The 25,705-nt window shown below is 39.8% G+C and overlaps 2 protein-coding genes and 1 long non-coding RNA gene across 3 annotated transcripts in view; all 3 read right to left on the reverse strand.

Annotated features, from left to right (window-relative positions):
- The window catches only part of LOC120572607 (low affinity immunoglobulin gamma Fc region receptor II-like), a 243,189-nt gene extending 235,795 nt beyond the window's left edge, over nt 1-7,394 (reverse strand). Inside the window, exons 1-2 of the mRNA XM_039821928.1 lie at nt 7,314-7,394; nt 7,015-7,050 (exon numbers count right to left, since the gene is read on the reverse strand). Coding sequence (XP_039677862.1) covers nt 7,015-7,050; nt 7,314-7,344 — 67 coding nt within the window. The 5' untranslated portion in view covers nt 7,345-7,394. The remainder of the gene's footprint in view (nt 1-7,014; nt 7,051-7,313) is intronic.
- A 6,228-nt stretch (nt 7,395-13,622) lies between these two features.
- The window catches only part of LOC120572803 (low affinity immunoglobulin gamma Fc region receptor II-a-like), a 37,827-nt gene continuing 25,744 nt past the window's right edge, over nt 13,623-25,705 (reverse strand). The window contains exons 8-9 of the mRNA XM_039822253.1: nt 15,045-15,134; nt 13,623-13,931 (exon numbers count right to left, since the gene is read on the reverse strand). Coding sequence (XP_039678187.1) covers nt 13,882-13,931; nt 15,045-15,134 — 140 coding nt within the window. The 3' untranslated portion in view covers nt 13,623-13,881. The remainder of the gene's footprint in view (nt 13,932-15,044; nt 15,135-25,705) is intronic.
- Nucleotides 20,697-24,078, reverse strand: LOC120573058. Its single transcript, XR_005641630.1, has 3 exons — nt 24,052-24,078; nt 23,561-23,596; nt 20,697-20,716 (listed from the first exon to the last, which is right to left on the reverse strand). It is a non-coding gene; the product is annotated as an uncharacterized LOC120573058 (long non-coding RNA).

Raw genomic sequence — 25,705 nt, forward strand, 5'->3', positions numbered from 1 at the left:
GAGGGGGATACGAGCAGCCCCTCCTAACTTGGACTGATCCTCATTTTTCCTGACATCCGATTGGCTCAAACTTAAGGCGCCGAAAAAAGAGTTTACTTTCAGTCAGGTTTGGATTTGGTGATGTGAGGTAGGTAGCAGGAGCGAGTAAGAGGAGCAGCAGGAGGAGAGAGGAGGAAGAGGAGCAGGAGAGAGGAGGAGGAGGAGAGAGGAAGAGCAGGAAACAGACAGGTAGAGGGGCAGTGTGCAGGGCTGGGTAGGCAATCATATTAGGCATATCAATCAATCAGATATTTACATATAGGATAAAATGCCAATAGTTCCACATACTAGATAATAACTTGACTGAAGCACAGATTTAATTAGAAAATGTTTTATTCTTAGTCATATTTATAACTGATGTTCTTCTCATGCATATGATATGTAGCTGTACAATCAGTAAGCAGAGGCAGGGTCCATCACAGGGCAAGCTGAGCCAGGGAGCCAAGCTGAGAAAGTAAGGACACACACACCCCCCCACACACACACACACATACAAATCTCTATGGGACTGCATTGTAGTTTTTGAGTATATGAGTGTGAGTATTTGTAACTATTTTATCACTCCAACCGACTGTGCACATGACATGCTGGTAGTTAGCAGTATACTGTGACTTATGTGTTGGAGATTAGGTTTTGCTGACCTGGTTGTGTTCAGTGCAGTGGTGACTTGTTTATACAACCTGAGGAGGCAGGTGTCATCCTAAAGTTTCTTGAAGGTCTTCAGCGTAATCTGATTCTCTTTATACCATAAAAACACTATTAGAATTAAAATAACTGCAAAAATATCCTTCTGCTTGTGCATCAACGGCATTCGCATAAAAGGCCTCTCCATCTTTAAGTCCCGGGCTGAATTTCAGTCCCAATACGGCCCTGCTACAGACCCACCAACCTCTGCAGCCACACCCCCTGACACAACTTCAGCCTGCCTCCACCATGTGGTGATGGCCTTCGTCCACCTGGTGGTGCTGTACTGCATCTTCACTATCATTTTGGTGTCTTTGTGTAACACTCATTAACTCAAATCATTCACTAACAATCAATGAATCTCACAGCACCACTCTGGTGTTGATGATTGACAGTTGTCTCTAACAGAACACTTCAGCTGATCAATTATCTACATTTTCTTTTGATCTCTCTGTGTTCAGCTTTATGTCTTATTCTGTCTTCCAGTAAAGCGAGTTTGAGTTTCCTAGCACGCGCCTTACTCTGTCTCTGATTGGCTCACCCTAGTATTCTTACCCTAACTCTAACCAATCTCACTCCTCAAGCCTAAATCTAACCAATCCAACCGACGAAGGCAACGAGTATTAGCCAATCAAAGGCAGAGTGGGGCGGGACATTCCTTTGCTTTTCTAGGAAAACGCAATCTTGCCTTCTGTGATGTACATATACTTAAGAGCTCAAACTGTGTTTGGGGATAGGGTTATACAACCTGTTTAGGGCCAGACTGTTGCACTGGTCAGATATTTAAAAGATTAGTTCATGTTTGACTCACTTGACACTGAATAAAACCTGGTTTCAAATAAAGTACCTTTTGTATTAGTCTAAACTAAGTTATTGTGAATGTGATACAGATGCTGTTTGTCGGTTTTTGTTCCCCCTATATATACCACTTCCTCTGTTTCAATCACCATTCTCAGCAGTTTTGCACTAATCACGCATCAAGAAACCATAACAGAAAGCTTCCTGGAAAAAAAACCAGACAGCCTGTAAGAGATGGTGGAAAAATTACTAAAATATTATATATTTATATGATAATATTATTAAGTACTAAAAAATATACACAAGTAAAAGTACCAACGCTTTGATGAAATATTACTCAAGTACAAGTAAAAATACCTATCTGAAAAATTACTCAAGTAAAAGTGATAAGTAGTTCATTTAGGACGTACTTTAAGTAAAAGTGTAAAACGGGGCGGGGGGGATCTCTCCCATGTAGTGAAAGTAGGACAAGGGGTCATAAATCCAAAACTATTTTGTTTGTAATTAAAGAAAACTCTATACAAATGTATAAACATCTATACAAATGTATACGCATGTAATAACAATATAACACATGTCACACATGACATTAAGACCCGTAGAAAGGTATAATGTGCAATTTTTGTTCGGACCATCCCATAAAACATTTTTAAACAATCAACTGAAAGTGAAAGTACCATTGTTAGTTCTGAGGGCCATCCTTCTTTTCTATACAAACCTAAACAGTTATAATGTAAATCAAGGCCAAATCACATGCTTTGACTCCATAAAACGGTTAGACCCATAGACTGTTAATTATGATTATTAATATTAACAGTCTACCCCGCAAAAGATTTTCAGAGTAACTGTATTTTTTTCTTTGGTTTTTCACACGGATCTGCCTTTGTTAAAAGGCTCGCTCCTTTACCCGAGGAGGGTGGGGGATTGATTGGACAGTGTGTTTGAATTCCCATGGTACAAACCCCTTACAACCCCTGTGAACAAGCAAATGCAATACCAAGAACACACGGGAAACCCCGATGGAGAACTTATTCTTCCGTTGTGGAGTCAGGCAGCCTGTTCTATGGTGTTGAATCTGGGACATTCCGCTGTTAAGCTAAAGATGGGGATGTTTCTTACCACACTGGGACTGAGCTGAGAGGGTGGGGATAAAAAAGATGGCCGTGATACCAGTCCTGCAGCTACTTACCCCCTTTCTCTCTGTAATTAACCTTTTCCTTTCCTTATATCTCCAAATCAAAAAAAAAATTTAAATCACCTTTTCTTTTATTATTAACTCTTGAGTGTTATCATAGAAACAAACTGTAATGGGAGCTCCCTGTTTATAACAAAGACCTTAAAGAGGAACATGATAATGAGATGCTGCAGGTTCAAGAGCAATAACAGTAACAACTCCTTCGTTCAATGTGCAATATCTCTGCTTAATTTGCACATCTAATGTAGATTTTCTTTTAGAGATTTCTCCGGTAGTATTGTGTAAAATTTTGTTGTGTATTTTGTATGTATAGGAAACATTTTGGCACTTTATGTCTTTGTATTGTTGTCTTTTTGTTATTTGTACGTTGTTTGCTGTATGTGATTTTTATCTTGTGTTTTAGAATCTGGGATAATAAAGTGACTGAACTGAACTGCAGGTGAGAAAAACAAAGAAACAAAGAATTGAACCTTGGCCGGCGGCGTCCAATCCTCAGTGCCTTTGTGTTTCTCACCTGCAGCGGTTAACCTAACCTAACCCTATAATAACCCATCTTGGTTCATAACTCACCAAACATCCCCAGATTGTTTTTTTAAGGTCAGTTTGGAGAGCTGAGCAACAGTTAAACGTGTCATGTTTCATGCTTCTTCTGCAAAACTCAGGCAGAAGAATAGAGTACTTGGGCGGAGTGATATGCTCGCAGCAAGCCTGTCTGAGAATATAGTTCCCGGTTTGTTTACGGTTAGAAGATGGCTGTGTCTAATGTTACCTTGTTTTTTGTACATCCTGTGACTATACAAATCACAACATGTAAATAGGAACATGTTGGCGTTATTTTGTCACTTTTGTCACAATTCGGAGCAGTAGGCTAGTTGGAACCAGTTACCTGCAGGATCTGTGCTAGGCTAAGCTAATGCTGGACCCGTCAGACAGCGTTACAGCACGCACAGAGATGAGAAGGGTATGTATGGACTTGTCTTACTCTGGGGGTTACGGTGAATAAGCTAAATTCCCAATAAGTCGGCGTGTTCCTTTAAAACTGAGTTATCAACTTCCATCGTGTCTCTGATCATTATTATTTGATCCATCAATTCAAATTAAATAATTGTCAACAGCTTTCAAAATATCATCACTTTTGTATTGTTCACATTTCATAACATTTCCTTTAGCAAACATCATGTAATTCTACTTCATAGATAATACATCAGTGTAAGGTCTTATTTAGAGACAGACTCGTCCTCTATGTCCCCCTGAGATATTCTGAGCTGCATCAGATGATTTTATAATTACAATAACAACAATATTCACAATGTAATCATCTTCTCATTTGAAACCATTCAAGGTTAGATGATTTTGGTTTTGGTTGAAAATTTTGGCAGAAAACAACCATTTAAAATTCCCTCCATATAAAATGTATTATTACCAAAACACACAAGCAGATGACATGTTGAAGACCTCTACACCTGATTAGAAGATATTTGGTGGGTGCTCCGTCTGCTGATATTTACAACTAAAGAAACATCATTTTCTGTTAAAATCTTGCTGTAATATATCAGCTCTGAGTACAGCTGGGCTGAAGTAATGGATTACATTTGTCATTTAATGGAGCAAAGTATTTCTGTGTAATACTGTAATGGAGTTTATATTGTCTGAACACCTCTGTGTTTTCTGCTTCATTCTGCTCTTAAAGAACATTTTAACTGACCTACTTTTATCCGAGCACAATTTTTAGGTATCAAATAAGATCTCCTAACTTTGTTTTTTACTACAATTCATGTATAGTAAAAGTACTTTAAGTTAAGTAACATCTGTTTTTCTTTGTAGCAACTTGTACTCAGGTAAAATATATTTAGTTATCTTAAGATAAAGTTAATTTAAACTAAATCTCTCTCTTAGTGTGACCATCCTCTGGGACCATCTTACCATGGGAGACGCTACAGGATCTCAGAGCTCCAGATGATACAGATCCCAGACTCATCGGGTACACAGGAGGGGGATATGTTTGGCGTCTTTAAAGTAACAGAACTTTTACTTTAAAAAAATATGTGGGATTCATAGAGGGAAGAGATTAGTTGAGAAAAACAACAGCAGATTTGCACACACATCCACAGAAAGAAGTGTTGAATATATACAACACATGAGAAAACAGTCAGGTGTTAAGAGCTCTGGGAGTTATCGCCCAATTCTTAATAATCAGCAGGTTGTCCTGATCTCTTGTTCTTATGTCTTTTATATTTCAGGACACCAGCCACTGCAACAACAGCTACAAGAATCAGTCCAACTGGAAAACCTGCTGCCAAAACACCTGCAGCCAGTTCATCGTGTATGCCTAGAGGAGAGTATGGGTATGTTTAAACTATAAGAGATTGAATACAGAAAATAAGGAACGATGAGTATCAGTAGTTGTAGTAGTAGATGGAAATATTTCTTATAAAATTTAAATAAAGACAACAGAGAGTATGAAGTCTAATTGGTGCAGGATATAAGTGATTGCTGTAGTAAGACTTTATTCATATCTTTTTATGTAGCTTCATATTTTCATTGTATGTTTCTATTGTATTTCTGATTCAACGCACAAGTATTCCAAAGCACCTGTACGGCTCTGTACCTGTGCTAATGGCAATACATATCTATTCTAATATCTGATGTTGATTAAGGCATCTTCATCAGCCTACAGGCCAAGTTAGATAACTTATATATCCATCTTTAGAACCTGAAGATGAATAAAACATATGAGTCAGTAAATGTGTGGATAGTAGAGCAGCTTTCATCCTCTCTGATGTTTGAAACTGCAGCTACAACCTGATACTCAGAAAAACTCACTGAGAGAGACTCACTCACCTGCTGGATCTGTAACCTGCAGATGGATGATCGTGATTGGCTCGAAGTCAAGGATTGCTCTCTTTTTATGTCTTGAACCATCGGTTATAACTCGACACTCGTATGTTCCAGCGTCGTGTCTGTTCACATTCTTCAGAATTAAAGACACGTCTCCGTCCTTCAGATCTCTGTCCACCAGGTCTACTCTGCCCCTAAAGGATGGATTCTGGTTGTCTATATCCAGGTGTCCATCACTGTATAAGAGGACAATATCTGGCTCCAGGTCAGGTCTGCTCCACTCTACAGCTCTGATGGAGGAATCAGCAGCCTGACATGGTAGAATGACATCATCTCCAGGGTGCACTGTTACCACAATCAGATCTGAAAAGCAACAAAACACTATTAATAATAAGAAGTCATGTTATTTCAACAGTTGTCTCCAGGTGTGTCCCTGCAGAAGGTCTCTGTAGAGTCTCACCTGATGGAGACGTTCACTGATCTGTCACAACTGCAGAGATATCACAGGACTTTATTACCACAAGGTCAACTCTTTAGAAGACTGGGATGTGAAAATGACACCATTCACACAGCCGATCAGAGCCATGGAAACATGTTGGCAGATTATTTTATAGATAGGAGTCGGACTGATGTGTCCCAATCTAACTCTATATAAATATATCAGTAGAAATCTGTTTCTAATGGTACATTTTACCGTCTGCCAATGTGCTTAAAATGAATTGATTTGAATCTCTTTAAGATATTATATAGAGAACATTATTCAATATCTTTGCTGGATTAATAATGTTGCCTCATTATTAGTCCTGCAGTAAGTGAATGTTAACGTGTGTCCTTCCTGTCATCAGCTGCTGTGAGGAACAACTCAAACTAATAGAGGTTCAACATTTGAATAGATGTAATCTCTCTCTTTAATGTACCTGTGGTTCACAGTTTGTATCTCAGCCAGTAATGGTAGTGCAACAGAGGAAACATATAGACATATAGAAATAATAAATATGTTAAAAAAGAATATCCCCCCCCACACCCTTTCAGAAGAAAAGCAGCACCCACTACACTATGTTTTTTTTCTGCCATTCTCAATTTTTTTTCCTGCTTCTCTTTTCATCGCCATTTTTTCCCTTTTCTTATTTTGTTAAAGGGATGGATACCAAATGCGTAGCTTGCAAATATCGATCGCCAATCCCTAGTGAAGATCACTCTTTCATACAATGTGTTTTCCTCACTGTGAAAAGTGTGTGAATGAAACATTAAGCTGTTATATTTTCCTAACTCAGCCCTCTGCACCCTCAGGTATTTTTGACAGTGCAAGCTTTCACATTGACAACTTCTTCTACGCTTGCTTTGATAAATGAGGCATCTTGCTTCTCAATGATAAAATTCTAAAAAATATCAACTTGAACACTCACAATAGCCCTCTACACATTCTAAAAGTACTCTAAACAAGAAAACAGTGTACTGACCTTGGTTTGTTGGGCAGCTCAGCAGTGAGGTCAGAACTGAAGAGATAAGACACTTGGGTTAGTTGGAGTTTGTTTCAGTTCAAAGTTGAAATAATAAATGAAAAGAACACGCTAAAAACAGGCTTTAAATCATTTACACAATCTTTCAAAATTGCATTATCATAATTTTAATGTTTCAAAAGCATTTTTGATTTTTTTTTTAACTGTAAATGCAAATCAGTTCCAAATATCAGTTGCATTAACTACTAATATTCTCTATTTCTAACAGCTGATATTTTTCAGAAACACAGTTTACTTACAGAGCAGCCAGAGTAGAGATGTCTCCTCCATCCTAACAGTCGGTGAAATGATGTCTTGACTTTTTTTCAGTGTATATCCGCATGAAGTAACACTCTTCTTCCTTCCTCTTTGACTGGCAGTGTTACACGCATGCATAAATAATCTCATGTGTAAACATGCATGCATAAAATGAGATTAATAACATGAGGTCATATGAGTGTAAGTATGTTGTGAAAGCACTACATTTTGGCCAAGGCAGCTTCTAATAATCTTGAAACAAACAAAACCTACAAATCTCTTTGTAGGTGGCAGCAGTTATTAAGTAAGTGCACACAACACTTCACCTCTGTCAAACCACTGAAAAGGGGATCAGAAAGAGACTAAAATAAACTACACATCATCCCAAGGATGCCAAGTAGGTTTTCATTTGTAGATTTGCCTTTGTGTTATAGTGTGCGACGATCGAAATAAGTATATATGCAACATATTTGCTTTAAAGTTATTGTCCGCAAGATTTCAGTTAATTTGTTTCTAGTGGCAGCTTTGGCGGTACGATGTAATTTCAGGCGGGCCTCTGGGACTTCATCTCCCAGAGTTCCTTTCAAAAACATGTCGACTGTATGATGTTGTTAGCTTTACAGCTGGCTTCAAGCACGGTGATCATTTCCTAAAATGTGCAGTTTTACTGTATTGGCGAGGTCCAGGGGGGGTTATAACCCTAACCAGATACGGACTGGTTTTTGGACCCCCATAATTATTGCACACCTGTGCAATAATAATTCTGTCTAATCAGCAGCTTGATATACCACACCTGTGAGATGGATGGATTATCTCGGCAAAGGAATAGTGCCCACTAACAGATTTAGACAGATTTGTGAACAATATTTGAGAGAAATAAGCCTATTGTGTACATAGAAATAGTCAGTGTCAGAGTTCAGCTCATGAAAAATGGGGGCAAAAACAAAAGTGTTGTGTTATAATTTTGTTTAGTGTACATAACATTAAAGAGCACTGAGCTGTTCCCTGCTGAACTGAGCATGTGTAAAGAAAGAGAAGGTGCTGTGCTGCCACCTGCTGGCTGTCTGACTCAACTGATATGATGCTTTCATCCGAAGAGATTCTTACAATGTTCATCTCATTGAAAAATATAAGAATTCATACAGTATATAAAGTGTCTGATTTTAAAACAGAAAAATATTTGCAAGAGGGAAGATAGTAAGGATGTGTGACCTGGCTGTGGCAAGTGGCTTCAGATGACGGTTCAGATAGTAAAAAAGCTAACATGTTTGTAGTGGACCTTCAGCTGTTACAGTTTTATTTAACTTCTAGCTGTGTTCTCATTAACGTGACCATCTGCTAGAAGAATTGGGATGTATCCATGGAAGTGTTTGTGCCATCTGATGTTTTGAAATGTTGCCGGTGAAAAACACAACTAAAAAATGCAAATGTGCCCTCAATTTGAGTTGGTCTTCTCTTCGTAGCTACATGAGGGTCATTATGCTTTAATAAGATTAATGTTCTGAGGTGTGAGGGTCTCTGGGGACCAGTGATTGGCCGGCTGGACTCCACTGGTTGGACTGGTGTGATGGTGTTCAGGTCTACCTCAGTGAGAAGTAGAGGATATCTGGCTCTGCTGGAGACTCTGGACACAAACAGTATTTACATCATTATTATTAGACACCTCATACATTTGTAGCTAAGCAGTTACTGTACATTTTCAGTAGCCATGTAACCAATATTGTTTTTTTCAGAATAAGGACGAAAAAGCTTAGTATTTTGTGCATGTCAACATAATCAGGGTTTTGTCCTTTTGTAGTTATATCTTTTCATTGGAATGCTTCATTATATTTCCACATTTGGGGGGAAATCCTTTTTGGATTTAATTAAAAAGCACACAAACAGACACCAAATGTGATTGATCCTACAGAGAGAGCTTAACAATACAATAAATGTCAGTTATTATCATTTTACCTTAAATAATAAGTATTTTTTCGCACAAGGACATCTAAAGATTGCAAACATGCTCTAAATTTGTGTTATTTGTCTCTTTCTAGCTGCATTAATTTCATTTAGCTTCACCTATACAATAAGGAATCAGGCAGAACCTCAGGGTCAGCTTGGAAACTCTGAACACAAACTGTTCAAACATGAGAAACTGTTGGAGACAAACTCCATCAGCAGACAAACACATCTATAGTATCAGAATCATAATCAGCTTTATTGGCCAAGGAATTTGACTCCGGTAATCTTTGCTGTCAAAGCACAACACTTAATATATTAAGAATAAAAACACAGATGACAGTAAGAATATACAAAATAGTGTATAGTATAACAGTACAAGAATTTACAATTTTACAAAAAATATACCAAAGAGATGGAAGGAATAGTGCAATATCAGTCAATCTACTGAGATTTTAGGATTTAAATATGAGTACAGTGCAAGGCAGATCAGTGCAATGGTAATGTATTAATAACAATATTGTAATTGTAGGATTGAAATAGACATGAGGTAGATGAGCAGAACAGTGGTGGTTGACTTTGTTCAGTGTGAGGGTGGGGGTTATTTCTGAGTGTTGAAAAGAGCGACTGCTTGGGGAAAGAAACTGAAGGAGGGTGAACAGTTAGTGACCAGGATGTGAGGGGTCTGCAGAGAGTTTTCCTGACCTTTTCCTGACCCTGGACTGGTACAGGTCCTGAATGGAGGGAAGGTCAGCTCCAATGATCCTTTCTGCAGCCCTAATTGTCTGTTGCAGTCTGGCCCTGTCCCGTTTGGTGGCTGACCCAAACCAGACAGTGATGGAGGTGCAGATGACAGACTGGATGATGATGGCTGAGTAGAAAGTGGTCAGCAGCTCCTTAGGCAGATTAAACTTCCTTAGCTGTCGCAGGAAGTATAACCTCTGCTGGACCTTTTTCTGGACAGAGTCAATGTGGGGAGACCATGTTAGGTCCTGTGAGATGGTTGATCCCAGGAACCTAAAGGAATCCACAGTGGACACTGTGTCGTTCTGGATGGTGTGACTGCACCATTGGACCAGCTGTTCTACCTCCTGTCTGTAAGCAGACTCATCACCATCCTGGATCAAACCAATGACAGTGGTGTCATCTGCTAACTTCAGTGAGGAGAGGACACACCCCTGTGGGACACCAGTGCTGACCGGGTTTTGGATGAGATGCTCCCCAGGTCTGACATGCTGCTGCCTGTCAATCAGGGAGCTGATGATCCACTAACAGGTGGCGGCAGGCACTGAGATCTGGGTGAGCTTCTGATGTAGGAGTTCAGGGATGATGATGATGATTTTATAAACAAGTTTTTACTTGGTAAATTATCTGGGATTTGCATTAGAAACCTTTCCCTCTCTCTCTCTCTCTCTGTCTCACTCTCTGTCTCGCTCTCTCTCTCAGTGTCATTTGGATCACTATCTCCACCTCAGTCAGCAGCCAATAGATTCCAGGATTGTTCAGCAGCAGACACTGGTGGACCGATAGCAAGTTCTGACTCAGAATGAAAGACTGCACAGAAAGGCACAGAGATGCTCCTGATGGACTTGGATTTAGAGAGGTTGGATCAGTAAGTCGTCTCCACTGTATGTTCACAGGTTGTTTAGTTTGTGTGATGTTATTGAAACTGTCAGTTCTGCATTCTCATCTAATAAGTGGTGACTATCTTAACAGTGCACCGTATCACATGCTGTTATTATCAGCAGTTTTATTGTTTAGGCTCAGTGTGTTGATCAATATACTTTCTTTCTGCCATGTTTGTTTTATGTTCAGTTATCAGACGAGTTGATGAGGTGTCTGTGTAAAGTGCAAATTGTAGCAGGGAAGTTTGCTTGTGTAGCTGTCAGCTGCACATGTACAGTGTAGACAGCTGGTTGGAAGAGAGAGCATGAAGGTGAACAGTTATCAGGAACAGTCTGAGTCCAGCAGAGGGCCACGTGGACCGTAGAGAGGATCATATCTGTTCACTGTGGAGGGGAAAGCACTGCAATGTTTCTGCCCGTAAGACTCTTGTAAGATAGTAATGTTTTTCTCTTTGTGGGGAAAATGATTAAAGAGCTCATATTATGCTTTTTGGCTTTTCCCTTTCCTTTATTGTGTTATATATGTTGTTTGTGCATGTTATAGGTTTACAAAGTGAAAAAGCCCAAAGTCCCCCCCAAAGGGACTTACCATCTCCAACAGAAAACACTGTTCACCAACTGCTCCAAACAGCTCTGTTGTAGTCCAGCGTTTACTTCAGAGACAGACGTGGTCACTTTGGAACACACGTTATAATGCTCACCTAGCTGCTAGCATGGTACGCCCTCATACTCTGCTTCTGACTGGCTAGTAGTCCTTACCTAGGTACTGTCAGGGCACGCCCTCATACTCTGCTTCTGACTGGCTAGTAGTCCTTACCTAGGTACTGTCAGGGCACGCCCTCATACTCTGCTTCTGACTGGCTAGTAGTCCTTACCTAGGTACTGTCAGGGCACGCCCTCATACTCTATTTATATTGTGCTATGGCTCATCTGCTTCTGACTGGCTAGTAGTCCTTACCTAGGTACTGTCAGGGCACGCCCTCATACTCTGCTTCTGACTGGCTAGTAGTCCTTACCTAGGTACTGTCAGGGCACGCCCTCATACTCTGCTTCTGACTGGCTAGTAGTCCTTACCTAGGTACTGTCAGGGCACACCCTCATACTCTGCTTCTGACTGGCTAGTAGTCCTTACCTAGCTACTGAGCATGTGTGACTCCCAACAAAGATGGAACAGAAGTGCGAGGCCTCACTATGTAGCTAAAACAGAGAGCTCAACACACAGGGTGAAAAGAGGAGCTGCAGCAATGTGCAGTACAACAAAAAATTTATGTTTTTTGAAAATTAAACCATGTAACCATGCAAAAATTAAATCGATTAGTTTTCAACTATTTAATGAATCGCCAATTATTTTAATAATCGATTAATCATTTTGAGTAATTTTTTTATGAAAAAAACAGTCAAACTTGTGTGATGTCAGCTTGATGAATGTGAATATTTCTAGTTTCTTCTCTCCTCTGTGACAGTAAACTGAATAACTTTGAGTTGGGGACAAAATACATTTAAGGACGTCGGTGGGAAACCAGTCCATCCAGTAAAACAATCCACATATTAATCTACAATGAAAAAAAATGTTGTATGCAGCCTGTGTTGATGTCATCTCAATCAGTTTATATTGTTTAATTTAACAGGTTTGAGATGTATATGTGAGTGGACTTTATAATGCATTTTAAAGCCTTCATCCATTAATTTTGAGCCCTTGTATAGCCTACACTTCAGACAGTGTGCTAAACCCTGAGTACTTTGCAATGAGACACACACAGTACTTCCTGTGACAGCTGAAGAAGTTCAACCTGTCAAAGAGTGTGTTGATGCACTTCTACACTGCCATCATTGTGTCCATCCTTACCTTCAACATCACCATCTGGTACGCTGATGCCCCTGCTAAGGACAAGAGCAGACTGCAGCACATCATCCCCTCTGCTCAGAAGGTGATTGGCTGCAATCTGCCGTCCCTCCAGGAACTCTCAGCATCTCTGAGGCGGGCAGGAAAGATTGTAGCTGATCCATCTCACCTCGGACACAAACAGTTTGAACCAGTCCCCTCTGGCAGGAGGCTGTGGTCCATCAGGACCAAAACCTCATGCCATGAAAACAGTTTCTTCTCTTCTGCAGTCAGCCTCACCAACAAGGCCACGGACACCCACTGACTCTTAATCCCCCCACCCCCGTTCCCCACCCTATTCACTGCACTTTAACACATTAACTTTGATCCTGGACTATACTGGACTATCTGCCCATTGCATATATAATATATTCTTTGCAAATTCTGCACTCAACCCATTCAGCCTCTTTTTTGTTATGCAACAGTTATTTGTTTTTCTGTATTGATTGTTTATTTTATATTAATGTGTATTATGTTTGTTTGTTAAGTATACTTATTGCGGCAATAAACCCTTTTCTGATTCTTTAAAAAAATTGACTGAATTTTCACTGACCACAAAATCAAACCTTAGACGCTGTGCGATGAAGCTGCTTGTGATTTGTGTAAAAGTTTCCAACCGCAGCTGTTCATAGTCTGCGGTGTGTTTGTTCTCTGTTCTTTGTTATATGCGCTGAAGAGAAGCGTGGATCGGTTAGCCACAACCAGGACAACGTGTTCCATCTGTCAGAGATGTGAAACCCAGAGAATCACATGAGGAAAACAACCGGGGACACCAGAGTTTATTGATCCTGCACAGAAACAAGCTCATAAATTAAATATATAACTATCAGTAAATAGTTATTATCATTAGACTCAGTTCAGTAGATATTTATCGGTGTTGTGCATGTATGAAACACTTATAGAGGAAGAAATTTATGGTTTTATTTAACTAAACACATATAAAGAATGCAACATGCTCTAAATTGAGTTGAGTTGTTTGTCTCTTTGTAGCTGCATGAGTCTCATTTATCTTTAACATATACAGATAGGAAGTCAAACAGATGAATGTAGGGAGGTGTGAGGGGCTGTGGGCACCAGTGATTGGCTGGCTGGACTCCACTGGTTGGACTGGTGTGATGGTGTTCAGGTCTTCCTCAGTGAAGAGTAGAGGACCTCTGGCTCTGCTGGAGACTCTGAACACAAACAGTTCCAATTAAATGAGAGACTGAGACAAACTTCATCAGCAGACATACAGCGTTTCTCAACAGTTATTTTTTTGGCTCTCTTCATACGTTTAGATAAAAAACTCTTCTACATCTTCAATGTATGCTTTTAGCAGCATTCAATGATCAACATTTCCCATAAGCCCATGGAATATCACAGGTTAAAAATCATGGTCAAGTCCATGAACAAGTCGAGGAAATATACTTAGTTAGGGTTAGGGTTCATCAGGGAAGAGAACACCTCTCTAAAGTGCCAGATGCCATCGAATGTGAGCATTTGCCCACTCAAGTCGGTTACAATGATGAACTGCAGTGTGAGAGAGAGAGAGAGAGAGAGAGAGAGAGAGAGAGAGAGATGTCCTTGGGATTTTCCCCGTGTTTGAATGATTATTTGATAAGAAGTCTTGCATTCCAGACCTTCCTCCAAAGTGCGGTGGAGGAAAACGTGCTTTGGTTAATTTGCATTTCTATAAACCAATCCCAAATCATCTTGGCTGTTGCTAAGACACCGGACAGAGCCATGGTGCCTCTGCTAAATACCCTCAGGAAGGAACTTGTTTTGGTGGAACATGTGTACGTTCAAAGGTAGTTTTAGTCGTGCAACAGAAAACTCAGACTGGACAGATAGTCTAGCTAGCTGTCTGGATTTACCCTCCAGAGATCTGAGGAGCAGTTAACCACAGCCACCCTGCAAATGAAACTTCGTAGATATCGATCTGATGAGCAGTTGTCATCTTGTATGTCAGCCTCGGCCTCCAGTGTGTGGGGTTTTTTTTTTTTTTTTTTTTTTTTTTTAAATTTTTTTTAATTTTTTTTTTTTTTAAAAAAAAAAAAAAAATTTAAAAATGGGGTAAAAAAAAAAAAAATTTTTTTTTTTTTTTTTTATTTTTACTATCTTTTTGAAAGGAATAGTTAATTATCTTACCACATTTTTAGGAAATCCTCTTATTGTCCTTCTGAGAGTAACAACACAACATTGAAATGAGTCTCACTTTGTGTGTTTGGTACAGAGCTAGAAGTGGTTAGCTTAGCGTAAAGAATGGCTCCGATCAAAGTTGAGAAATAAAGAGCAGCTGTGTGTACCTCTGGTCCTGTTTGATTTGATCACCATTTGTTCGTAAATGACGTCTTCTGCCTGGCTCACTGCTGAGGAGACAGTAGCTGGATCTCTCTCTGGAAAATCAAATTAAATACAGTATACATTACCTTACTGCAGGTATTGATACCACTGCTGCTTTGTTGCTAATAAAACATATGTAATATAAAGAATATTTACACTGCTGTAAGATTATTGTTAATGTAGAATTATAGAGTTGTATTGTAGAGTTTTTATGGACAAGGCTGCAGGTTTTTAGACCTGGTCTGAACAAAGAAAGAGGGGATTTTTTTTCTGACACAGGAAACTGGACCATCATAAAGCTGCACAAATGTTGTAGCCTACTTTTTACCACACGGTACACAGATAAGCATCTCACTGCCAGCTAGAGCAGAGACTGTAGTTAGAAACCTCACCAGCGTCAGATCACTTCACTGGAATCAACAGGAGGAAGTTGCTGCCCTGGTTTCAGAGGCAGAGTGGAAAAACACTATGTTGTAATCAATTATAAGTTGTATTAAAGGTTAGTTTGAGACGCAGAAACCAAAGTATCCTTGTTCTGCTGAGTCTGAATCCAAACTTAAATCTTAACATTGAGACAGGATATACAGTGCATTCCTATTCTTTGTTTGATTTTGAAAGTCTGTTTTCTTCTAAAGCATTATTTTGGTCTTATTTTATGTTACTGCTTGTCAATAACTCTCCTGTTCAGACTCAAAAACCAACAGCGAATGTATCTCAAAGTATTGTGTGTATGTTAATATGATATATCTTCTTCCTCTGGGCCATAGAGCTTTATTGTTGGTAAAAATACATCGCTGACTATGTTTATATGCACAAAATATTCACATTTTTGCCCTTATTCGGAAAAAGAGAAACTTCTGACACTAATGAAAATTAATATTCCACTAATATTCCTGTGCATGTTGTATCTTCGCCTCATTCACAGTTGTCCTATTAGCATAATTTGCGCTGACATCTATTGGCGTCTTACCATCAACTTTGTATATAGCGCTGCCAAATTTGTGTGAATTGCGGGCGATGTGAACAACCCTATTAGACCCAAATTATATGATGATTTCAGTGTTTTAAATCTCACCCTGTGACCTATATTAACTGTAAGTTGCTAAACATGAATGGAATAATTGAACAGAATAAAATGAATGTCTAGCAAATAGTTTTAACTAAGTAACGGTTAATGTCGTACAAGGTGTCCATTATCAGGAATAATGAACGGTGGTGAGGCCAGAACAGTCTGCAGCATCCTGCTGAAGTCCATTAGAGATGGACTCCGTCATCAAGAGATGCACGGCAAAAGAAAAGAAGAAACACAGCTACGTCGACCTTTTCAAGAAGGTGGTTGAAGGAATGAAAGAGGGAATATTTTTACAGGTTAATGTGATAGACTAAAACTACAATAAGCAGCTGAATTCTTCTGTTCTCTAACGGATGTTTCTAGTGATGGAGACATAGAAGAGGCCGTACCTCTCTTCCTGTTTGATTTCTTGTCTTTGATCACTATTTGTCCGTAACAGACGTCTTCTGTTCTCACTTCGGAGTAGATTGCAGCAGGATCACTCTCTGGAAAAGAAATTACATTGATTATTTAACTTTTACTATGATCTATAATATTTATTTTCCGAGTATTACAAAAGGACTTAATAGTTGATACATTAAAGTGTGGCAAGGTTGCTGCTAGAGTGAGTGGGGGAAATTAAAAATAAAATGTTGTCCGACCTAGTTTTGTAGTCTAGGAACTCTTACAATGAAAATAAATAATGTACGTGGTAGGCTTAGGTTCTTTTTTCCAAGGGAGAACAATGCTTAGTAATCAAGGTACAACAAAATAGAGCTGGGTATGATAAGTCCTAATCAAGAACTAAAAACTATTAAAAATTATAAAATCTCCTAAAACTGTATCATTATATTAAAAGTCCGGTAAAAACACAATTCAACAAAAACGTCCATATAAAAGAAAAGGGCAAAGCTTAGCTTCTGCACCACTTTTTAATTCTCAGGCGGCTGACGCCTGGCGTCCTTGAACACAGCAGCTCTCTCCAGCACGCAATATTACGAATCCCACTATGGCAACGCCAAGACCGGCCCTTCAATAGCATTTATTGGCCAGGTGTCCATGAGAACGCAAGGTAACATAACCCCATTTGTTCAGGTCCTATCCCCTGACCAATCAGCTATCCTAACCTTAACCACTCAAGGTGAAATGCCTAACCCCAACCAATCGAGCTTCTTCGTAGGGCTGGTCTTGGCGTGGCCATAGTGGGATTCGTAATTACACCTCCAGCACGCCTACATCATTTACGCTCATCCGGGGATTCAGTCGCTCTCTCCAGCTGGGTTGTGTGAAAAAAAAATTATTTGCTTTCCAATTACACTGAATCTAGAAAGCCAACCACTTATGTTTTATAATCATTCATCATTATGGTAAGATATTTGGGGGGCTTGCACTGGCCAGTTTTGATTATTGGGGAGTTTTAACCACTACATGAAGCGCCTGTAGGTTCACTGCTCTGCTGCGCAGTGACTGAAGGGACAGAGAAATGTGACTGTGGCGGCCGCATGAGACAAAGTCCTCACTTTTTCTAGACAGTAGTGGCCTCTCTCTTCTACAGAAAGTTGCTAGATTTGTCGCATTTTCCGTTTTAAACCTGAACCGGTAGCAGAACCGTAACCCACAATCAATGATCCGTCAAGGGATTTAGCCTACGCTGCTGTACTGGGCATGCAGAAGACATGCACACAGAGAGTCCTTGATCTATAGTTAGATGTAAAATGTTCAATTCAATCAGAATTATTGAAAATATAATAAAAATATTTTCTTGGACTCCAGTCCTGACAACTTTAAATAAACTGATCACTAACAGTTTGAGTAAAATGGTACAACTGTTCCCTCCTTTAAGAAGTTATTTCATGTGATCAGAATGTACTGAGATATATAAATCTGCACATTTGTGTATATCATCTTTATTTTGTCCTGTGTCCTGCAATGGAGCGTGTGCAGGCCTACACTCAGCTGAAGGGTTGCTATGAGAAACAGGAAACAGGACGACCACAGAGCTGTACAAAACACCCAAAGCAAATCACAACACACGCTTCTATCTACTAAAATAGACCACACTGTTGTGGACTAAAACAGTGATTTAGTTTCTAAAATATCCTAATTTAGTCTAAATAGTCTATTAAACAGCTGCAGCTGATTCAGAACACTGTTGCACGAGTCCTTACCAACACCAAAAAAATAGATCACATCACTCCAGTTCTGAAGTCCTTACACTGGCTTCCTGTGCATCAAAGAATAGATTTCAAAATACTCATGTTAGTTTATAAGTCACTAAACGGTTTAGGACCAATTTACCTTTCAAATCTGCTACTACACTATGAGCCGTTGAGATCCTTGAGATCATCAGGGATGGGCCTGCTCGCCATACCCAGAGTCGGAACAAAAAAGGGGGAAGCTGCGTTCAGCTTCTATGGTCCCTACATCTGGAACAAACTACCGCAAAACTGTAGGTCGGCACCTAATCTCAGCTCTTTTAAATCAAGGCTGAAGACCTTTCTTTTTAACACTGCCTTTTCTTAATTCATTTTTGTATTTAAATTTTATTTTTTTTATTCATTTATTTTATTATATAACTGTTTCTTCATCTGTTACCAATTTGTATGATATTTTTAACTGTTTTTATGTCTTGTGTAAAGCACTTTGAATCGCATTGCTGCTGAATTGTGCTATAGAAATAAAGTTGCCTTGCCTTGCCTTGCCTAATTTTATAAAATGGTCTATTCCCAAAATGTCCTCAAGACATTAACATATACCTAAGACTCTTATTAAAATCAATAAAAACATCTTTACCTCTGCTCCGTCTGATTGGCTGCTGCAGGTTACGTGATATTTGGACATCAGTGTATGTGACGTCATCATCTCCAGCGTCCGCAGCTTCAATGAACCAAAAGAAACATAAATTGTAATCAATTTATTCATTAAAGAGACATGCTTAAAGATGGAACATGAGGAGGATTATGTGATGATCATAAGCTCCAGAGCTTACTAAATGGATGTTTTATCCACAACATGAAAGTAGTTGGTAATTAGAGTTTGACATGCTTCGCTCCAATTCTGAAATATTATTAGAACATAACAGTAAAATGTGATTTTTAAATGTTAACTGCAGCATAGTTTGTTGTTCAAGCGTCCATGTCTTACCTTTAGGTTTCCTACGGATGCATCGTCTCACCAGTAGAGCCAGCACAACCAGTAGAACTAGCACAATCAGGAGAACCAGCACAACCAGTAGAAACAGTAGAACCAGCCCAATCAGAACACCGACTGAAAAAGGCCACAACACGGAGGGAGGTGGGGAAGAATCAGGAGTAGAGGGAGATGAAGGAGGACTTGTAGTTGGGGGTTTCTCTAAAATGAACAAAAGAATATAATTAAAAGCATAGAAATAAATAACAAAGTAGATAACATGTTTGGCAATTTCCTTTTCCGCGCAAAAACTCCAGTGAAGATAATGACCTCTTCTGAAGAGTCCATCATGTTTTTTAATCCACCACGTCCTCCTTGGCTACTAGCAACTGTGTGTGTGGGGGGCTGTGCGTGATCACGGAAGACTTGTATCATGTGGATGCACTCACAATGTTGTTGTCATTACTTTGAATTCCTTAATGGGGTCGACAGAAACTACGCACTATAGCTTTAAACTTCATTGTTGTTTATTAATTGAGTGAATTCACTTGGTTAAAGAAGAAGTAAAAAGATCAAATATCAGACTTTTATCTAGGCTTTTTAGTTTGTTTTAACCATTTCGTCAGATAGTCCGGTTGGGCGCTGTGAAAGCTCATTGTACTCTGGTGCGGACCAAACAACCTAGCTCTGGTCTGCTTGAAAACAGGTGTCTGCACACTTCTAAGTGCTCTAGAGTTTGGTTCACTTTAGGTGTGTACGTGACCGGAATTAAATACATGAATTTAACTAAAAAATGGACACAATTTACGGACCGAACTCTAGTTGTGAAAGCGCCCTAAGTTGAATGATGACCTTTAACCTCCTCTCCTGTGACAGAGACCCAGCTGGATGGAGACTCTCCAACACTGCTGATGTTGCACTTGTAGAGGCCTTCATCAGACCTGGAAACATGGTGGATGGTCATGTGACCTGCAGGCTCAGTCCTGATGAAGGAGCCATCTTTATAGAAACCAGCTGGGAGGTTGGAGGACATCTTTGTTTTACAGGTCAGAGTGAGGTCTTCTCCCTCCGTCACAGGGAGGACAGGACTCTGCAGGATCACATTTTTTTTACCTGAACACAGAGACAAACTACAGCATGTCATCCATTCACACACAGCTTCATCAATACTGACTCCACAGTCTGATCTTACCAGTGACAGTGATTTGATGCTGTTACTGGTTGCTCCCTCTCTGGACTCACACCAGTAAACTCCACTGTCCCATGAGAACATGGGTTTGATGTTGCAGGAATAATTAGCAGGTTTTCCCCAGCCATCTCCACATTGAGTCCTAGTTTCAGCACTCGTGTTCCTCCTCAGAGTCCATCCAGCGGAGCTGTCGTCCTCCTCACAGCCCAGAGAGACAGACTGTCCTTCAAACATCTGAGAGCTGCTGGGACTCACAGTCAGAGAGGCTGGAGGGAGGAGGACAGTTATAGATATTTTGCATTTTGTCCATATTCCTCATAATCTGTTTGTTTATGAGTCTGTTCACTGCTGAATGATCTCTGATTTGCTATTTCTGCATGTTTTCGAAATTGGCTTCTTAAACCGGTTTAGAACGTTGCAGGAACAGTTTTAGCGGTCTGAACCGGCCTGTCTCAGCTCGACTCAAACCAGCTGATGGTGTCACTATGACTCTGCTGGTTGAGTCTCCAGAGGCTGGTTTTAGAACGTACGATACGTCTCCTGTTTCAACAGCCAATAGAGAAGTCAGCTGGTAAAGTCAGCTTTAAACTTTAGAAAATGAATTGAAAAGAAAATGATCCAGAATGCATTTTATTTCTATGTTACAAACTGTCAGCTGGTGGAAATGGCAGAGTTTTAGACGGAGGCTCAACGAGCACCCGCGAGCACGGTATGTGGTGGAGTGGGCTAGAGAAAGACTGAAGAGACGTAGGGGTGATAGAACAAAGCAGAGAAACAGAGAATTTAAATGTTTTCTCTGTTTCATCTCTACTAGAAATGCAGGTGTAGTAAGCACCTCACTATCACTATCCTCATTCATAATGTAAGATGCTATAGTTGGTTGGTTTAATTCTTACCTTCTGAACAGAACCTTCCTGCTCACCATAGGCAGAAACTCTTCCTCTACAACTCAAATAGCCTTTAGTGTACCGGGTTCCATTTTAGGTCAAATTTTCTTCTCTATTTATATGCTACCACTCGCTACCAAATTATCCAGTGACTTAATGTTTCATTTAATTGCTATGCTGATGACCCACAGATATACAGTAACTCCCGCTGAGACCCAACGATCTGAGTAGCCTGGCTGCTGTCTTAGACTGCCTCAAGAATGTAATTCGCTGGATGGCCCAAACCTTTCTCCAATTAAATAACCAGGGGCAGCAGGTAATATAGGCTTCAGTAGGCTTAAGCCTACCCAAATATTCCATCCAACAAATGTGGACAGATGGCTATCCTTGGTATTGTATTGTGACAATCTCCTTTAGCGCAGAGCACAGCGGCATCCTGTAGGCCGTTACGGTATTGTGCACACAACTACGCTAAAGTAAAGGAATACAAACACCCATGTCTTCTGTGTATTTCCTGTATTAGAATACTGCTTGTGTTGTTATTACCACCTTCTCCATCTTTAGCGTTGATTTAAGTTTTTGAAATGCACCTCCGAAGCATTGTGGCTGCTCTCTCTGCTTGTCTGTTTGGTTTGGTTATCATGGTAATCAAATGCAGTATCAGGGAATGGGTATTTCTGGAGTGGACTAAAAAAATACTGAGATACATAAAATATATTGATGACAATGACGTAAATTATATTTGTCAGCACTAAGCTTGCTACACATAATAAGAATAAGCGCACAGAAAAAGTCAAAGCAAAAGAGATAATTGATGTTTACTATGCCGAAAAGAAGGGCTGCATATTGCTACATTAAGGATAGACTTGGTTAGTTTTTAAAATGACAGCAATGTATTGATATGCCACGTGTGGAAAATATAATTAATATTGTTAAGGAATTTTATTGTGTAACCTCTCGGTGAAATATTCATAGGTCGTTGAGCTTTTTATTGTGAAGTGTTGAATTCTGTGTTGCCATTGACTGTGTATTTGATTACAAAAGAGAAGACGTGCAGGGCCATCTTGGTTTTGGACGTTGAAATCCTTGTTTTTTTTTAAGTTGGCCATTATAATCCAGCGGTCTCTCACTAGCTGTCTGATCAAAACACAAGGTCGTCATGCAACGTTAAGGATCATATACTAGTTAGCGGTAACGAGGGCATCCTAAGAGCAGTTTTACCACGGATCATGTGTTTGCAGCTTAATAGGCTATCCGAATCTACCTCCCTCGCCACATTAGCCTACTCAAACCACCACCACACCCGCCGCCTATGTAAATAACTCCAAATCTGATACAATACTGTTCACCCCTCCCAACACCATCTCCAGTGGTCCACTCGGTCCACTATCCAGAAACATCAATCCCACTGTCAGAAACGTGGGTGTCATTTTTCATTCAGACTTCACTTTTATCCCTCAAAGTTGGTAAGTCCTGCTTCCTCCATATCAAAACCATCTATAAAGCAAAAACATATTGTCACAGCCCAAAATTGAACAATAGTCCATGCCCTCATATTTTTCTGTCTAGACTTATGCAACTCTCTTCTAACCTGCATCAACCACAAATCACTGTCCCGCCTCCAGCTGGTCCAGTACTATGCAGCCAAGCTTCTCACCTGTTTTAAAAAACAAACTTTTATAGACTTTTAGCCTGTTAACTCCTTATTTTTTATTGAATTGATATGTTATGTATTGATTTGTATGTGCTTTTGTTTCCACTATCAAAGCACTTTGTAAACCATTTTTTTTGAAGGTGCTATCCGAATAAAGTTATTATTATGATATTCAGCAACAGAAAAGCCTGAAAAGTCTGAAGTTTCGTCTCATTGGTGTAAACTGGCAGCTTACAGAACACGGTCGCCCGGAGAGTTGCAACTTTCTACTCGTCTCGTTGCGAATATTTGTACTGAACTGAACTTTAAACATAGCATAAAATCTGGCAACATGTGTCTTACTTTTATTGTATTTCCTGTGACCTCTTTAGTATTTTTGCTCCATAAGCCTCCTGACACTAAGGAAAATAGCTTCTTACTCGACCTTCAAAAGAAGCAAGGAAATCAAGTTTCATTTTTCCTTCTCTGGCAGCCGGTGCATTATGTACTTCAACTGCATTTAGTGTTTTATTGTATTTCTAAACTTTACCTCCTCAAACACTGTATTTTCGATGAAGGAGTTTACTGACCTTGGTTTGTTGTGCCGCTCAACACTGAGGTCAGAACTGAAGAGAAATTAACTTCAGGTTAGTTTGATATGCAACTAGACGGAAACAGAACAACTCTGGTTGTAGTGCACCGAAAAACAATTACCCATTGAGATTAGATAGTCTATTTATTTATAAAAAATATATTTATTTAAGTGCATGGGTAGCTCAGCTGGTAGATAATGCGAAAATATGATATATATACAGTATACATGTAAAATATAAATATAAAATATATACATATATATACTTTAATGACACATTTAATGTTTTTTTTCCTCAATTTCAAGAGCATTGGTAACAGAAAAGCCGAAGGGGTGTTCAGTTAAGAAAAGTAAGAACATTATCAATAATATCTGTGTGGCTGAACTTTAAATCACTGCTTCCCTTTAAAAACAGCAGATATGTTTTCCATGTCTTACAACTGTTTAGAACTAATCTTTGGAGACAAACGCACATTAAGATGAACTTACCCAGCAGCAGCACATGCAAAGATGATTCCTCCATTTGAAATGTTGGTCATCTGAGATGATTAACATCTTACCAGACACACAGAGTAAAGCCCACCTACTTCCTGTTCGTGTGTCACTGATGAGGTTTTCTGATAAGCAGTTTGCAGGAAATAGTTTTTTTATATATACGTACGTTCGTCAGTAATACAGAGTAATGGAAAACTGATGGCCTTTAGAACATCACACCTCAAAATTAACACAATAATTGACCAGACTGGTCTGGTATCTAACTGATATCACAACAGTAACACTCAGCTCATTGGTTGAGGATTAGGGCAACAACTGGAAACAACACTTCTGGACATTTTGTTCAGCTTTTAAGGACAACAACTCACTGGACCACTGCTATACAACATTAGAGGATTTCTATCGCTCTGTCCCCTGTGCAGCTTTGGGACTCTTTGGCTACGTTCAGACTGCAGGCAAAAGTGGCCCAAATCAGATTTTTTTTGGGATCAAGTGACCAGCTCAGACTTCTTCAGAAGTAGTGTAAACACTCAAATCTTGCTCAGATCTGATTTTTTTCAAATCAGATCACTTCCATATGTGGTCCTGAATCAGACCGAGGTGGAATTTTTTTCAATGCAGCCGCAGTGTGAACAACCAAAGCAGATTTAATGCGACTTTTACGTCAATCTACATCGACGTTTGTCACAATTATGCACCGGCGGGACTTAGCTCTAGACACAGACAGTAAAATTAAACACATAGACCCCTGTAGCAAATTTTCAGCCATAACCCTTCAAAAGCCCAAAATAGCCAATTTGGCTCTCTTTCTCTGCATTCTTCTCCTCCTCAGCACCTGCTCATTAATGTTACGGCTGCCATTACACAAACATTTTGAAATTAAAGCAAACATGCTTACTTCCTCCATAACCTCACTGACTTTAGTGCAACAGCGTGCTGCGTCTGATGTCATTGTTATTGTTCTTTTGCGCATGCGGGTCTGTTCACTGGAATCTGATACACTGTTGGCCACATTTTAAAAGGTAATGTGAACAGCCAAACAAAAAAATCGGATCTGAGCAAAAAATCCGAATTAAGCATTTGTCAGTGGATCTCCAGTTTCCTGACTGACAGGAGTCAGAATGTGCGGCAGAGAGATGTCACATCTGAACAAGGACAATCAGCACTGGTGCACAACAGGGATGTGTCCTTTCCCCACTGCTCTTCTCCCTCTACACAAATGACTGTACCTCCTACGACCCAGCTGCCAAACTCTTAAAATTTGCGGACAATACCACTGTCATTGGGCTCATCCAGGATGGTGACGAGTCTGCATATTGGCAAGAGGTTTATAATTTGGTGCTCTGGTGTAGTCAACACAACCTAGAGCTAAACACTCTAAAAACAGTGGAGATGGTGGTGGACTTTAGGAAGCACCCCACAGTGCTGCCCCCCTCACAATATCCAACAGCCCAGTGTCAAATGTGGACTCATTCAAGTTTCTAGGCTGCATCATTTCCCAGGATCTTAAGTCAGTGCCATCCTTAAAAAGGCTCAACAGAGGATGTACTTCCTACGGCAACTGCGGAAACATGGCCTACCACAAGAGCTGTTGGCCATCTTTCTATACCGCTGCCATTGAATCCATCCTCTGCACATCCACACTGTT

This window comes from Perca fluviatilis, chromosome 14, assembly GCF_010015445.1.
Source record: "Perca fluviatilis chromosome 14, GENO_Pfluv_1.0, whole genome shotgun sequence".
Taxonomy (NCBI): domain Eukaryota; kingdom Metazoa; phylum Chordata; class Actinopteri; order Perciformes; family Percidae; genus Perca; species Perca fluviatilis.